We start from the raw sequence: 17,881 nt of genomic DNA, 5'->3' as shown, positions 1-17,881 counted from the left end.
TCCTTCCCAATTAAGTATTTTACTAAGTTTTTCCAATTATATGGCGTTACAACACTTAGGGTCACAAATGCTTCGATTTGGTTATTTTTAAATGGCTCCACGCCAAGCACGAATTTTTAAGTTTTTCTACTTTATTTGGTTATTTACAGTAAACAATTAACTTTCTTTTCAATGTATTATAGTCATTCTAATGAGTGCAATGAAGATTGCATTGATTTGATGATTGCAATAAGAATTGCAAATTGATGTACATATATACTGAGTATATAAAGCGAGCTGCTTCTCCAGCAAAAATAAATTTTCTTTTATTTTGGTATACAGTTGGTATACATATGTATAACAAAGTGCATTATGTGGCCCGTTGCCATGTGCTTTTCAGATCCGTTAAGTATATAAACCGAGTTAGGCTTTTTATTTGGCGCCACGCCAGTTTTAAGTCTCACTGATTCCTGTTAGGAATGCAAGAGTGAACTCCACAAACAGGCGTCGGGCCTTTATGCCAGGAATGGCCTGTGAATCCAGTACTCAAAGAACAGTACCCAAAACTTGCGGAAGAGGAACGCATACTCCCCAGGGAAACGCCAGTCACTCTAGCTCAACTTCGTTCTGGATACTGTAACAGGCTAAACTCCTACATATCCAGAATCAACCCCGATATACAAAATGTATGCCCCGCTTGCAATGTGTCCCCACATGACACCAACCATCTCTTTAATTGTAATTTGGAGCCAACGCCTCTAACACCCCTTTCATTATGGTCCACCCCTGTTGAAACAGGAAGTTTCCTTGGACTCCCGTTAGAGGATATTGAAGACAATTTGGTGGGGCGAAGCACTGCTACAACAACAACAACCTTCTAGGCCATACCGCCCTCCCAACCCCTAGATCCATGAGGAGTTCGGAGTACCGTCTTTGGACTTAGATTAAATCTATGAGATCACATTTATACAGTGTAGTCTTTGGATTTCGCATATTTGATTTTGAGGCAGATGAGTTTTCACTAAGAAACTTTTCATGGCAGAAATACACTCGGAGTGCTTGCCAAATACTGCCGATGGGCGACCTCGCTTAGAAAATTTTTCTTCTAATTGAAAAAAACTTGTTGCTAAAATTTTGATGTTTCTGTGCCCGGAGCGTGAACCCAGGATCTTCGGTGTAATAAGCGGAGCACGCTACCATCACTGCGGCCGCCACATGGAAGCCTTTATATTATATTATGAAAAAAGTAACCATAATATAGTAGTCGGTGATTTTAATATTAACATGAACTGCATTTCAACATATAGTACTAAATTAATATTAAAGATATTTGCTGTGATGGGGATGAGCCAAAAAATAGAATTTAATACGCGAATCACAGATACAAGTGAATCGAAAATTGATTTATTTTCAAACTTGGATGAAATTTTCTGTAATAGTTTGCAGGAATACAAAATATCTGATCATGAAACTATAAAATTTAATATTAAAACGTCCAAAGTATACAAGATGAGACTGACCAAGAAAATCATAGCATGGGACAAATATAATAGTGAAATTTTAATAAGCATCCTTAGATAATTTAACTTCAACTTTACTATAAATTTATCAATTGATGTAAAAGTCGAATTAATTAATAATATAATTATTCAGGCTATGGAAAGTTTAACCTACGAGAAAGAAGTGCATATCAAGTTAATGAATAAATGGTATGACAGAGAATTGGCACAAATGAATAAATATAAATACAATATGTACACGCGTGCGTTACAAACTGGAGAGTGGGATGAATATAAAAATATAAATAGGTCATACAAAAAATTTATCAAATTAAAAAAAATAAAGTATATGGAGAATAAAATCATTTTGAATGAATATAATGCCAAAGAAATGAGGAAATATCTCAAAGAAACGGTTAACCAAACTAAAGATAACGAAGGGATAAAAAAGGTGATACTGGATGGCATACTGGTTGAAAACGAAACCGATCCACAGTGTTTCGCGTAGAACAAGCTAGCTGGACAAAAACTAAGTTCTTATTCCAAGAAAAGTGTAATGAGAAATGAAAGAAAACAAACAAAATAACGGGATTTTTGCTTTTTTTTGATATTTTTGCTCGTATATATTGAGTAATTGAAGTAAGAAGGCAGGAGTGACCGTAAAATGCATTGATTAATTTGCAAAATTCTTGTTGAATATTAAGCTTCATATTTCTTTTAAGTGAACACTTTTATATAATTTTTTTGATGGATTCTAAGCTCTAAGGTAAGTAAATTTGTTTAATGGTAATTATTTCGCAATTAGAGTATTTTAAATATAGTTAACATTCCGTTATTAAGAAGAAAAGGTATTTTTTCTCTATATTTTTAACTTTAGGGACAAAAAAGTTACATACATCCGCGGACATCCGGGCTAAATTTTACATATGTTATAGTCGCAAGTATTCTCTAATAGTCGAAAGAAAAAATCATTGCGAATTCTTTGCACATCTATTTTTAATTTTTTTTTTTGTAGATTTAGTTATCTCTACATATAAAATAGGATGTATGTACGTACCAGCTCCGACGAGATATTTGAACCTTTAAAGCTGATCGACAAACGGCAAAACTAATTCCCTGGTACAGGGAACCAACACGTAGCCATACAAAAATAAACGCGCAAGGTCAACAAGAATACACCAAAAGCAAAAAGGCGAAGATCATTGACTTCAACCTGCCACAACCTACCGCACCAGTCACCAAGGCATAAAAACAGGTACATACAATGGATTGATGAAGATAAACCAAAACCAGGTTTCGACAATACCAATGACGGCAACACTGCTCGTAGGTTTTTCGAAAATTCTGAGGCTAGTGCTGAGATTACGGGATTGGATGTAACGCTCATCAAAAGATTCGACACTCTCCTTCGCGCATTAGCATCTGGGTACAATATAAATATCCAAAAATTTGAAAAATTTGCGGTCGTGACTAAAAAACTATACATAGATCTCTATCCATGGTTTAATATGCCTGTTACAGTTCATAAATTCTTATTATAAATATTATAAAATCAGCAATTTTACCTATTGGTCAACTTTCCGAGGAAGCACAGGAAGCCCGTAACAAAGATTTGAGACGATTCAGGGCTGATAACACACAAAAGCAGTCGCGTGAAGCCACGAATAGAGATCTTATGAATATGTTGCTTATAACATCGGATCCTTTAGTTAACAGTTTTAGGGAGATACCTAAGAAAAAATTTAAAATTCTGACTTCAGAAGTCTTAAATTTACTGTCCCTCGATAATGTTGAGGAGTCAATAAATACCCCAGTTGTTTCAAGCTTTCACAGTAGTGTAGTTGATGTTCATGACTATTCCACAAGTGACTCATCCAATGAAAGTGATGATCGCGAATAATAACATAATTATAAAAGATAACCTACCCTATAACTTTTTGTTGGATCAGGTTTTATTCAATTTAAATCTATTGTCTTTTCTACTTTGTATGATACTTTACTTTTAAGTTTTTGTAATAAGTAATTTTCACATAATTAATTTAATTATTTACATTGTTGTTATTATTATTGTAATTCACTTTTACATTCCTGACTGGTACTATAAAATAATTCTGTAAAAATTGTAGTGCCAGGATAAATACACAAATAAATACAAAATATGTATGTACATATGTACAGTCACTCACATAAATAAGTAGACACCCCTTTTTGGATAATTCTTACAATTTTCGCTTTCGCAAATTTATTTTAACTAATTTCCCATAATTGAGTTACTTATTGGCCGGTAAAAATATATATCAGTTTTATTTTTCTTTGAGCTTAAGGCCTATTTTTATAAATAAAACACTTGATTTTGTGTTAAATTATTTAATTTATTCGATATTTCGACCTTAGTCTAAGGTCATCATCAGGACTGCAAGAAACAATACAAAAACACTAATAAATTTATCAAATATTAACATTTTTGACATAAGTCATTTTCACATATAAACAACATATAAAAAATATAGATATATTTAACATAAATCATCAGCACAACTTACGTTTTAAGCAATGCTTTAAAGACTAAAATGCGAAAACAAAATAAATTAAGGAATAGCCGACGAATCAAACAAAGAGTGTGCATAAACAAATGAAGTCCCGTAATTGTAAACAAAAATTTAATAAAAACAATAATACATTAAGCGGCGAAAAAACAGCATGCAGAAAAATTGATCACAGCAGTGTAGTGTTGTTGTTGGGAGAGCTCAAGAGTGGCTTTTGTGCTTTATTATTAGGTTGCGGTAGGCGTAGGCACAGTGTTCAGTGTCTGCCTTAAAATTCATACGTTTATTATTAGGGGTGTCAACTATGTGTAGCATTTCTAACGTGAAGCGTTTATTATAATTTTTCTCCTCTTCTAAAATGGTGACGTTCTCAAAATCCGGGTAGTGGCCTGTGTCTTTACAATGTGCTGTTAATGCCGTTTTATTATCAGAAAAATTATTCCTTAATTTTATATTTGATTTGTGAGCGGATATCCTTGTCTTGAGTTTAGATTTTGTAGTACCCACATATACTTTCTCGCATATGTGGGACCCGTCACCAATACAAGGAATCCGATACACTACGTCAGATTTTTCCTCTTTAGCTATGGGATCTTTCAGTTTGCTGAATACTTTTTTTAATGGGTTGCTGTAGGTAAAGGCTAGCTGCACCGTTTCCTTGTCATACAGTTTGGAATTTTTGATCCTCTCCGAGAGCCCAGGGACATAAGTAACCGATTTATAAATTTTTGCAGTTTGATTTTCCCTATTACTATCTTTATCACGCCTCGAGTAAAATTCGTATATAAGTTTGTAGATTAATTTCGTGGGGAAATCATTATTTTCTAGGGTATCCTTAATGATATTGATGTTTTTGTTGTGGTACAATGTGTCGCTGATGGAGAGAACACGCCTCACAAAATTTTTTGCAGTGTTAATTTTTATATTTCTAGCATGCTGCGAGTAGAAGTTAATCAATCTTCCAAATGTTGTGGGTTTTTTTTTTTACGCTAGAAACATTGCGCTCCACAAACCAGTTCTTAAAAAACCACGAACAACTTTTGGTTCTCAATGCAGACAAGGGGAACGTCACTGTATTAATGGACAAAACGGAATATAACAAAAAGATGCAAACAATATTAAACGACATTTCCACGTACAAAGTGCTAAAACGAGACCCTACAAATCAACTTCAAGCAAAAAACAACGAAATAGTTGATAAATTATATAATAACAAGGTCATTGACTTGAAAGAAAAGTATCGTCTCAATTGTAAAACGTCTAATCCACCCCGTATTTATGGTCTGCCGAAGATTCACAAAACAGGAACTCCACTCCGGTCTATCTGTTCGTCCGTTAATTCCCCGTCCTACAATTTATGTAAATATGTTGTAGAAATTCTTAATAAACTAACCCTATCATCTAAATATAACATCAAAGACGCAATTGAATTTAAAAATAAAATACACAATACGTATGTGTATGATGACGAGAGTTTAGTGTCGTTCGACGTTGTGTCTTTATTCCCTAGTATACCAGTAGATTTGGCGCTTGAAATCATAGGATCAAAATGGGACAAGATAAAGGAGAACACGTCCATGACAAAGGAACTGTTCTTAACTGTAGTTAAGTTTTGTATTAAAGAGAATCGTTACTTTAAATACAGAGATAAAATATATGAGCAACGATGAGGAATGCCCATGGGTTCTCCAGCATCACCAGTCATAGCCGATATTGTGATGGAGGACCTTTTAACACGTTTTGAAATGGAATCGGCCAACAAACCTAGATTGTTAACTAAATATGTGGACGATTTATTCGCCATAGTAAAAACAGAGGACACAGACAAATTGTTAAATCTACTCAACGGGTATCATAAATCCATTAAGTTTACGATCGAAATAGAAAAGGACGGAAAAATACCTTTTTTGGATACCCTAATAATTAAGAGAGATAACCGATTAACAATAGGCTGGTACAAAAAACCCACAACATCTGGAAGATTGATTAACTTCTACTCGCAGCATGCTAGAAATATAAAAATTAACACTGCCAAACATTTTGTGAGGCGTGTTCTCTCCATCAGCGACACATTGTACCACAACAAAAACATCAATATCATTAAGGATACCCTAGAAAATAATGATTTCCCCACGAAATTAATCTACAAACTTATATACGAATTTTACTCGAGGCGTGATTGTAGGGTTCTTATTATTTTTATTTTACTTTGTATTTTAGTTACTTTGAACTTTTTAATTTTTAAATGTATTATCAATATTTTAAGTTTCAATATTGATTTTGAATTTTCAAAAATTTTCATTATTGTGAAAAATAAAAAAATAAAATGGACGCATACTTTTAGGCGTGTTTAAAAAAATATAATTTAAAGTTTTGTTAAAAAAAATAATACATGGTTTAAATTACTACATTGGCGATCTCTGCCTATTTTAAAAATTTAACTTGGTGTAGTGGAATTATCAAAAACGTTTTTATTTTGAGGTCATATTTGACCAAGATAATTCAGACGGCTGTTCAATTCAATAAAATCGCAATATAGTGCACAACGCCACAAATTATAAAATTTGTATTTAAAAAAAACTAAATAACAATATAACTCAGTGAAAAGTATATATGTACGCAATTTAAGTCGTATCATAATCGACATTTGCTTCTAACACCTGCTATGCATTTTTGATTTGGAACCTATGAGTTCTTTGAACAAAGGTCATTTATGCGTTTGTGCGAATGAAACGTTCTATTAAAATATTTAACTTAATTAAATCACATACAATTAACGAAAGTTATTAAAAAGGAGGTCCACATTTGTCAAATGCAAATGCTTCAAAACAGTGAAACCAGCATCAATCAATCTGTCAGAGGCTCAATCCTTTCTAATGCCATTGCATAATTTCATCAATAAATTTCAAAGCCATTGCATAAACACAACTGTTATTTTTGAGTTCCCTGATTGAGCAGCTAAAACATCAAAAGCCATTGCATTAACAGCAACAAACTGCACATTCACAGCAAGTATTTTGGTGAACAGTTATATTTATATTATATGTGTTTATGTATGTATACTAATATATAGATATATTATTATTATTATTGTAAACTCTCTCTTTATAGAATTACTAGTTTATTTTACTTTTTTGTTAGTTAACTCTTTTTTCATTTAATTCAATATGATTCGTTCACCACAACATACAACGCAAACATCTACATTTACTAACAATTTAAACGACACTTTGATAGATTTACCACATGACACTTCTCAACAACAAATTACAAATCCATATGCAAATTTTACTCAAAATGAAATTTTGTCAGTTTCAGTAAAACTTCCACAATTTTGGACTAATTGTCCTGAAGTATGGTTTATTCATGTCGAAACACAATTTAGTACTAAAAACATTACACAAGAAGACACTAAATACGAACACATCATTACAGCACTTCCGCAGGAAGTGATAATAACTATTTTGGATTTTATCCAAAATCCCCCCATTAATAACAAATTTACTGAACTTAAAAAAGTGTTGATAGAAAGACACTCACTTAGCGAAAATTCGAAACTTGATAAAATTTTAAACGATTCTGAGATGGGTGATTGTAAGCCATCAGAATTTTATCGCTCATTAATTATATTAGCCGGATCAAATTTCAGCGAAAATATTTTAAAGAAAATTTGGATGCGTAAACTTCCTAAAAATTTGAGTATGATTTTAGTTAGTTCGAGTTCTAATAATATTACCGAATTAACAAAATTAGCAGATAATATTTGGGAAGTGATAAACAAAAATGAAGTATTTTCGGTTAATAATTTTTCGGATACAAAAGCACAAAATTCTGTTGTTGAAAACTTGGTTAAAACTACCTCTTTGGTGAGTGAAAATTTTCAGAAACTTTCTTTGGAGTTAGGTGAAATTAAAACAGAAATGTATCGGAATCAATCTAGGTCACGTTCCAATTCTAGGAACAATTTTAGAAATTCTTTTAGACGTCGTTCTAACTCGCGTAATAATCCAAATTGGTTGTGTAGATTTCACTACAAATTTGGAAATAATGCTAGAAGTTGTGAACAACCTTGTTCTTATAACAAAAAACAAAGATTCAACAAACTAAATTCTTCCGTTCTTGCAGCGACGAACAGCGGAAATTTAGAATTTTCGACGCGTCGCTTATTTATTTTTGATAGAGAAAACAAACAAAATTTTTTAATTGATAGTGGAGCAGAAATTTCGGTATTACCCGCATCTAAATTTCCTCATACGAAACGTTCCGACATAATTCTCACTGCAGCTAATGGCTCAACAATTGCCACTTACGGGAAAAGGCTTTTAAACGTAAATTTGGGTTTAAGACGTGAATTTCCCTTTACATTTTTGATTGCGGATATAGCCAAGCCAATAATTGGCGCTGATTTTCTTTGTAAATATGGTCTTCTTATAGATATTAAACATAAACGTTTAGTAGATCCATTAACCAATCTCTCAGTTAATACAGTATCCTACTTTTGTGATATTCCATTACCTAAATTATTTGTGGTTGACAATAAATTTACAAAATTATTAAAAGAGTTTCCGTCACTTATTTCAGAGCCAGATTATACTAAACCTGTTAAACATACAACAGTACATCGACTTGTAACAGAAGGTAGTCTTCCATTTTCCAAGCCCAGGCGCTTAGATCCGGTTAAATACAAAGTCGCGAAAACGGAGTTTGATTTCTTAGTTAAAACAGGCATTTGTCGGCCTTCAAATTCTTCAGTAGCATCACCACTTCACCTTGTACCTAAAAAAGAGTTGAATGATTGGCGTCCATGTGGTGATTTTAGAAGATTGAATATTGTAACTGTTCCCGATCGTTATCCCTTACCTCACATTCAAGATTTTAATATGAACCTTCATAATAAAAATATATTTTCAAAATTGGATTTAGTTAGGGCATATCACCAAATTCCTATGGCCGAAGAAGATATTTATAAAACTGCTATTACAACTCCTTTCGGTATGTTTGAATTCATGAGAATGCCTTTCGGACTTAGAAATTCTGCACAAACCTTTCAACGATTCATAAATGAGGTAGTAGGTGACTTAGATTTTGTATATGCTTACATCGACGACTTACTTATTGCAAGTACAGACGAAGAACAACATTTAAAAGATTTACGTATCCTTTTTCAACGCCTCACAGAGTACGGTTTAAACATTAAACCAAGTAAATGTACTTTTGATGTAACGAATATAGATTTTTTAGGACATAACATTTCTGGAACAGGTATTCGACCTTCCGATGAAAAGGTATCAGCTATTCGCAATTTCGAACGTCCAAAATCAGTTAAGCAGGCACAGAAATTTATTGGTATGGTAAATTATTATCATAGATACATTCCAAAACTAGCAGAATTTACAAACAAAATTTATGATCTAATTAACAAAGTAAATAAGAAACGTGACAAAACTTTGGTATGGGATGAGAATTCGAATGAAGCTTTTGAATGCATTAAAGATAAATTTGCATCTACGATATTGTTAAATCATTTTAACAAAGATGCTAAATTATCTTTAACAGTAGATGCATCTAACACAGCAATTGGGGGCGTTATAGAACAAAATTACAATAATAAAATTGAGCCCATTGCATTTTTTTTCTAAAAAACTTTCTCCAACTGAAATTAAGTATAGTGCTTTTGATAGGGAATTATTGGCGATTTATTTAAATATAAAACATTTTAGATATCTTTTGGAAGGACGACAATTTACAGTTTATACGGACCATAAACCTTTGACTACTGCTTTAAATTCAAAAACAGAACGAAGTCCTAGACAAACGAGACACTTGGAATTTATAGCACAATTTACTGATGACATACAATACATTAAAGGAGAATCCAATGTTGTAGCAGATACGCTATCTAGAGGTTTTGAGGTTTTTGCAATATATAATACAGAACTGAATTTTAAAATTTTACAAACTGAACAACAAAAAGATGATGATTTAAATCAACTTGTATCTGATTCTCAATATCTAAATTTAAAGTTAATTAATATTCCCATTTTAAATTTTAATATTTGGTGTGAAATTTCAGGAGAAACTCCTAGGCCATTTGTACCGAGTAATTTGCGAGAGACAATATTTGATATTTTACATGGAATAGCACATCCGGGTACAAGAGCTACACGACTGCTCATAGTTAAAAAATATTATTGGCCTAATATGAATAAGGATATTAATATTTGGTCAAAAGAGTGTCTTAATTGTCAAAAGTCTAAAGTTTATCGTCATACAAAATCCCCTATTGTCAAAATTCAAATTCCCAAGAATAGATTTGAACACATTCATTTAGATATAGTTGGACCATTACCTATTTCAAAAGGACATCGCTATATTTTAACGATTATTGAAAGATTTACCCGTTGGCCTGAGGCATATGCATTAAAAGATATTTCAGCATCTACAATTGCAAATAAGTTTTTTAGAGAATATATTTCTCGGTTTGGAGTTCCGTTAAAGATAACAACTGATCAAGGTAGCCAATTTACATCGAAATTGTTTTCAGAGTTAACTAAATTACTTGGTAGTCACCAAATTACAACATCCGCATATCACCCTCAAGGAAATGGTATGGTTGAAAGGTTTCATAGACAATTAAAGACTACTATAATAGCTAGAGAGGACACAAATAATTGGTATGACGAGTTACCTGTCATATTACTTGGTTTGCGATCTATTTACAAAGAAGATATTTCGGCTACACCAGCGGAAATGGTTTTCGGTCAGAATTTACGTTTGCCAGGGGAACTTGTTGTGCCATCAGCTAAAAATTTCTCATCAACTGAAATTTTAAGTAATTTACGTGAACATTTTCGAAATGTTAGATCAAATTTAAGTCATCATAAAGATGCTGATACTGGAATTTATGTTCCAAAAGATCTTCAAACTTGTAAATTTGCATTCGTTCGAGTCATTAATAAACATTCATTACAACAACCATATGAAGGACCTTACAAAATTGTGGAAAAAGACCAAACATGTTTTAAACTTGAAATAGATAATAATATTAAAACTATTCCTATTGACAGATTAAAGCCTGCAATAATTGAGACAACAGACACAAACAACACCAAGAATTTACATAAAAAGAGAGTTACATTCAATTTGTTTAATGATAAATTTTCTTGAAGGGGGAGTAATGTAGGGTTCTTATTATTTTTATTTTACTTTGTATTTTAGTTACTTTGAACTTTTTAATTTTTAAATGTATTATCAATATTTTAAGTTTCAATATTGATTTTGAATTTTCAAAAATTTTCATTATTGTGAAAAATAAAAAAATAAAATGGACGCATACTTTTAGGCGTGTTTAAAAAAATATAATTTAAAGTTTTGTTAAAAAAAATAATACATGGTTTAAATTACTACAGTGATAAAGATAGTAATAGGGAAAATCAAACTGCAAAAATTTATAAATCGGTTACTTATGTCCCTGGGCTCTCGGAGAGGATCAAAAATTCCAAACTGTATGACAAGGAAACGGTGCAGCTAGCCTTTACCTACAGCAACCCATTAAAAAAAGTATTCAGCAAACTGAAAGATCCCATAGCTAAAGAGGAAAAATCTGACGTAGTGTATCGGATTCCTTGTATTGGTGACGGGTCCCACATATGCGAGAAAGTATATGTGGGTACTACAAAATCTAAACTCAAGACAAGGATATCCGCTCACAAATCAAATATAAAATTAAGGAATAATTTTTCTGATAATAAAACGGCATTAACAGCACATTGTAAAAACACAGGCCACTACCCGGATTTTGAGAACGTCACCATTTTAGAAGAGGAGAAAAATTATAATAAACGCTTCACGTTAGAAATGCTACACATAGTTGACACCCCTAATAATAAACGTATGAATTTTAAGGCAGACACTGAACACTGTGCCTACGCCTACCGCAACCTAATAATAAAGCACAAAAGCCACTCTTGAGCTCTCCCAACAACAACACTACACTGCTGTGATCAATTTTTCTGCATGCTGTTTTTCGCCGCTTAATGTATTATTGTTTTTATAAAATTTTTGTTTACAATTACGGGACTTCATTTGTTTATGCACACTCTTTGTTTGATTCGTCGGCTATTCCTTAATTTATTTTGTTTTCGCATTTTAGTCTTTAAAGCATTGCTTAAAACGTAAGTTGTGCTGATGATTTATGTTAAATATATCTATATTTTTTATATGTTGTTTATATGTGAAAATGACTTATGTCAAAAATGTTAATATTTGATAAATTTATTAGTGTTTTTGTATTGTTTCTTGCAGTCCTGATGATGACCTTAGACTAAGGTCGAAATATCGAATAAATTAAATAATTTAACACAAAATCAAGTGTTTTATTTATAAAAATAGGCCTTAAGCTCAAAGAAAAATAAAACTGATATAATTTCCCATAAGAAAATTTGTCACGATCTATAACAAAAACTAAATTATATTTAAAAAATTCGACGAATTTTCATAAAAAATTTTAATTTTTTTTTCCGATTTTTTAGAATTTTTTAGAGTATTGAGATTTGTATTCCATTCAATTTATGTACAATAAAGTAATATTCTTAAGTTCTTTAATTTTTTTTTGGATCCATGATTCAATTACTAGAGGTTTGTTCTTCAATGACGGCAGAGCTTTGACACTCCCAAATTGAAAAATCTGGACGGGTTGCTTTTACGAAGTAAGAAAAACGGGTAATAATTCAATCCCCTTTAGCGAAAATTGTATTAGAAAAATACCTTTAGTAGTATATTAGTAGTGATAATAAATTTGTAAATGCCAACAGGTTTTGGAGGAAATAATTCATTTTCTACTAAATATTTCAAGACTTAATAAAGAGCTATGTTGGTTTAGAATTTTATTCAAAAATACACTATATCAAAATTTGTTTCAAAAACTCCCTATATGAGCATAAGTTCAATGCATTTTGACATAAGAGGGAGTTAATGAAAAACATTATGAGGCGTTCTTCAATATAATTCTAATATAGGGCGTTTTTATGGCAAATCATGAAATGTGGAGTTTTTGAAAAATATTTTCAGATATGACGATATTGAAAAGGCAGCCGACATGGTCTGACAAAAAAAAAAAAAAATAAGATAAAATGGCTTATTGTCTTAGAACTTTATATTCCGGTCTTGACTTTGACAGAAGAGTTCAGCTTTTATGAGGTCCTGCTACACAGGGAGTATTCACCTTTTTATTCTGAAATTTCGGAAAGCTCCTTTACGTTAAGTATTCATGGAAGTGTTCCGGATAAACCGTTAATTTAGAATGTTCGGAACACGACCGTTTGATACTACCTCACGAGGTCCGAATATACATAATATTCAGAATATAAACCGATTTCCCATATTCTTAAATGGAGACGAATGTTCCGAACATACGGAATGAATAAGTTGACATGCTCAATGAGTACATTTCGTTATGGCATCTTCATTATTTACTAATGTCATTTTTACGTGAATCGATTTACTAGTCGAGTTTTTGACGTTGACCGATGAAGTGGTTTAGGTTTCGTATGTTCATTGGTTTACGAAAGTACACGATTCCTTGGTGTCCGTACTTTTCATAAAACCTATGTTCAGCTACATTAATAGATCATGGCATAGTTAAGAAATTCTTCATAAAATTAAAATAAACGTTCTAAGGAATTATGCAGTTCAGTACTTATCGGGTATTTGAAAACTGATTGCTTCCTATTTCTACTACTAATATTTTTCAAAAAATCGCAAAGAAACAACACAGTTAACGGATCTCAATTCGATTTGGGAGCAAAATGGCTGCAATTGTCAAAAAATTTGTCTGTCGAGCAAACCTCTTGTGATTGAATCATGTTTTGGATCTATGTCACTTATTCACATGAGTTACTGTATATGAAATAAGCAAATGTATGCATATGAAGTAAAATTTTGGAAAAAAATAAAAAAAAAAGAACATATGGCTGAAAAAAATGACGTAGTTGTAATAAATGACTGCATATGAAACGGAAAATCTCATAAAATAATTTTGTCCAGCTAGCTTGTTCTACACGAAACAATGTGCGATCTGGCGAATGGTCTGAATAGATTTTTTGTAAACAGTGTGATTGAAATTAATAATAACATCGAAACCTGTCAAGTAGCACTAGAGGATACACAAGTCCATTCAAAATTAAAGTTTGCTGAAATTACTACCTAACAGACTTTAAATATAAAATAGGTGGAAGAACACTGCTATCCGAAGGTGTACTAAAAGATTGTATATCGTATACCGGATATTTCTATGCTGAAATAATCAATAACAGTTTAGAAGATGGTGTGGTACCTGAAATGTGGAAAATGTCAACCCTGCCAAGTGATGCTAAAATTCACGAAGTCGTTCTTAAAAATCAGTAGGTGAATCATCTTGAAGTAAATAATATACTAGTCTACCAACAGTCAGGATTTAGGAAAAAAACATTCCTGTGAGACAGCGCTGAACTTGGTGATATCTGATTGGAAAGAAGAGCTAAACAACAAAAAAGTAGTGGTTTCAGTTTTCCTTGACCTCAAAAGAGCTTTTGAAACGGTGGATAGAGAGATATTAATAAAAAAAATGCAGCGGATTGGCATAACTGATATTGAACTTAAATGGTTCCGCAACTATTTGAAGCAGAGAAAGCAGAAAACAGTTATAAATGCTGTGACGTGGGATAAATTAGAGGTACCCATAGGCTTACCTCAAGGCTCAGTATTGGCACCTATATTATTTTTTATATACATAAATGACAGAGTCAATGCTATCAAAGGTTGTGAAATTAGACTTTTTGCGGATGATGCATTAATTATGATAAGTGAAAATAATATTAATACTGCACTTGCCAAAATGCAACATGAACTAAATAACTTGTATAAATGGTTGTGTGGTAATAGACTGAAACTAAACATAAATAAAACTAAATATATGATAATAACAAGGAGGAATATCAATGAGGATGCTAAAAATAAATGATGAAATCATACAAAGAGTTATTAGTATAAAATACTTAGGAATAATAATTGATAATAAACTCAAATTTGAAGATCATATAAATTATACAATTAAAAAAGTTGCTAATAAAATAGGAGTGATGCAGAGAACAACTAAATTCATTCAAAAAAAGTACAAAATAATCTTATATAAATCAGTTATAGAACCGCACTTCGTGTACTGCCCGTCCATTCTATTCATAATATCGGATAAAGAAGTAGACAAGCTCCAAAAGCTTCAAAATAGATGCATGAGATTTTTCTTCAGAAACCTAGAGATACACGAACGGCTGACATGTTGAAGACTTTAGACTGGTTAAGTGTGAAACAAAAGATTTTTTTCCACTCCATGAAATTCATATTTATTATCAAACATGGAAATGTACCTGAGTATTTAAATAAAAATATAGCATTAGTTGAGCAAACTCACAACATAAATACGAGGAGCAAACATAATTTCAAATTGCCGTTTTTTAGAACTGAAATTGATCAACAGAACATTTTCTACAAGGGTCTGAAAAGTTACAATGATCTGCCTATGGATATAAAAAGTTGCAACCAAATAACAGTATTTAAAACAAAATTATATGAATATTGTAAAACCTCTGCTATAAGATAACAAACTGTAATATTTTCTAATTTACGAATTAGGATTCAGGCCGTAATAAATAAATAATCTAATCTAATCTATATTCATATTTAGTTTATAAGCTCTAACTCATTTAAAATATTATAATAATAAAGCAATGAAATTTGAATATATTTTAATAACTCGAATTTAATTTTCCTTCAATTTAAAATTCACATTGTATCCAATTAGGACTTGACATTATGACTCGATTATAATTGTTACCATTTTCTCGGTATCGAGAACAAAGTTCCCTTTTGAGAATGCCCTCTAACCTCCTACCTTAGAGAAATACATTAGAACACATTTTCTAATCGTTAGTGAAACCTAAATTTTTGGATGTAGAACACTACCTATTAGATCATTGAAGGTGAGTAGTGTGTAGATTGGAGACTGGTTCTCTACAACTATCATCTACACATATAATGTGAGTAGGGTGTAATTTGGAGAATAGGAGCGTACTGCATCTGTATCCGGCAAAGGACCATCACATCGATAACACTCCCCAAAGCCTTCGGGGAGAAACCTTATCGCTACAACAACAACAGGGTGGTATTTAAACACTAGATCTCTTCAAATGCACATAAAATGTGTACTGTAGATTGGAGACTATGCGTCCGTTTTACAAGAATATAAGTCTTGTAATACAAAGACTTGACGCTCAGTAATCTTGATGAGAACAACGTTTACATAAGCCTAATTTGTTTAATATTATTTGTTTGCTCACTTACTTGCAATATTAAAAATCTATTATGGTCCAAATCGACATGATGTTTTTTTAATAGCTTCGCTACCTCTTTAAATTGTACTCGTCGCCCGTTTATCGTATAATATGACGAGTTATCTCGGAATGCTGTACGTTCAACTATAATATCACTATCAGGTATTTCTTCGCAAGTACCATCCTCCTTATCCAGAATTTGCCGAAAATGAACCGCAACTGAACACATGGGCATATTGGGATATCTTGCAGAATTGTGTAGCAAAGTCGATATTTTCTTACAACGTATTTTATTGGCACGATAGCCAAAAACAAATAACATGGAATCAATAACATTGCTTTTACCGCTGCCATTAGGCCCAATTATTGCTGTAAAACACTACATATAGAGAATGTTAAAGATTAGTACATTTATTATATCAATTTTGTACTTACATGATGAAAGGGTCCCAGTACTACTGTACCAGCATAACTTTTAAAATTTTTATTTTCAATTTTTTTGATGATCAAACGTGGTCCTTTACTTTCCGTTGAACAATGCGGCGGTATAGGTGGTGGTATATATATATCACCAATACGTGTTCCACCTTCCTCATCATCTGATATGTTTGCATCATCTAAAGCGTGATGTTCTGCCGCATCAGGTTCATTGCTTTGAGCTTGTGCAGCCGATGCCACAGCTATGCTTGCGCCATCAGTCAGCGTTTGTCCAACGCCGCGACGCCGCTTTTCGGGTGTTGTTTGCTTCTGTTGTCCCGGCAATGACTTCCGCTTGGAAGATGACATCTTATCGCTTTTGGCGGGACGATAGGCAGACTTGCCAAAAAAGCGTGTTTTATTTAACTATATGTATGAATTTTTTTGTTTTTATAAGGGCACAAATTATTTGATGTTTTTGAACTTTCTCTAGTTCAAAATGAATTTTTACTTTTTAATTGGCGCTTGATATAAAAAAACAAATAGCAATGCTTGGCTGAATATCGTAAGCGTCATAACGTTTTCCACTTTGAAAGCAAGCTGAACACAGGGCTGCATCTTACGTTTGACAACCCGTAACGTTATAACTCTAACGTTAGCTGCCAACTACTTTGCTCCATATATCTCAGAAATATATGTGACCCGTCGTATGAAAAGGTGGCTTATGATCCAAAAAAGAAATTGGGAGAATCAGCTGTTAAAGATAAACAATGCATTTCCTCAGTTTCTTAGTAGATTTTATTTTGCATTATGAACAGTCATGCCCAAAAAGCAAAGCACAAACCATTTGCTGACCGATATTTTGGCTCCATTGCCATCGAAAAAAATGCTATCAAAAAAATCTGACGATGCTTCACCAGCCACGAAAGTGGCATCGTCTTTCATTTGTGCTCTTCTTTCTCTTCATTTTTAGTACACTTCTAAGCAAGTTAGAACTTTCTAGGTTTCACCACGTCTCGAAACTATCGAAACCAGAAAAAAAGTGTAAACATTTTTTTGAGTCATAAGCCACCTT

At 32.3% G+C, this 17,881-nt stretch overlaps 1 protein-coding gene across 1 annotated transcript in view; it reads right to left on the bottom strand.

Moving 5' to 3' along the window:
* The window catches only part of glu (structural maintenance of chromosomes 4-like protein gluon), a 73,979-nt gene extending 56,577 nt beyond the window's left edge, over positions 1–17,402 (bottom strand). Inside the window, exons 1-2 of the mRNA XM_067766987.1 lie at positions 16,825–17,402; positions 16,400–16,768 (exon numbers count right to left, since the gene is read on the bottom strand). Of these exons, the coding sequence (XP_067623088.1) occupies positions 16,400–16,768; positions 16,825–17,175 (720 nt within the window). The 5' untranslated portion in view covers positions 17,176–17,402. The remainder of the gene's footprint in view (positions 1–16,399; positions 16,769–16,824) is intronic.
* Positions 17,403–17,881: the final 479 nt, after the last annotated feature.

The sequence above is a fragment of the Eurosta solidaginis genome, chromosome 2, assembly GCF_040869045.1.
Source record: "Eurosta solidaginis isolate ZX-2024a chromosome 2, ASM4086904v1, whole genome shotgun sequence".
Taxonomy (NCBI): Eukaryota; Metazoa; Arthropoda; class Insecta; order Diptera; family Tephritidae; genus Eurosta; species Eurosta solidaginis.
This window is presented reverse-complemented; position numbering and strand designations above follow the sequence as displayed.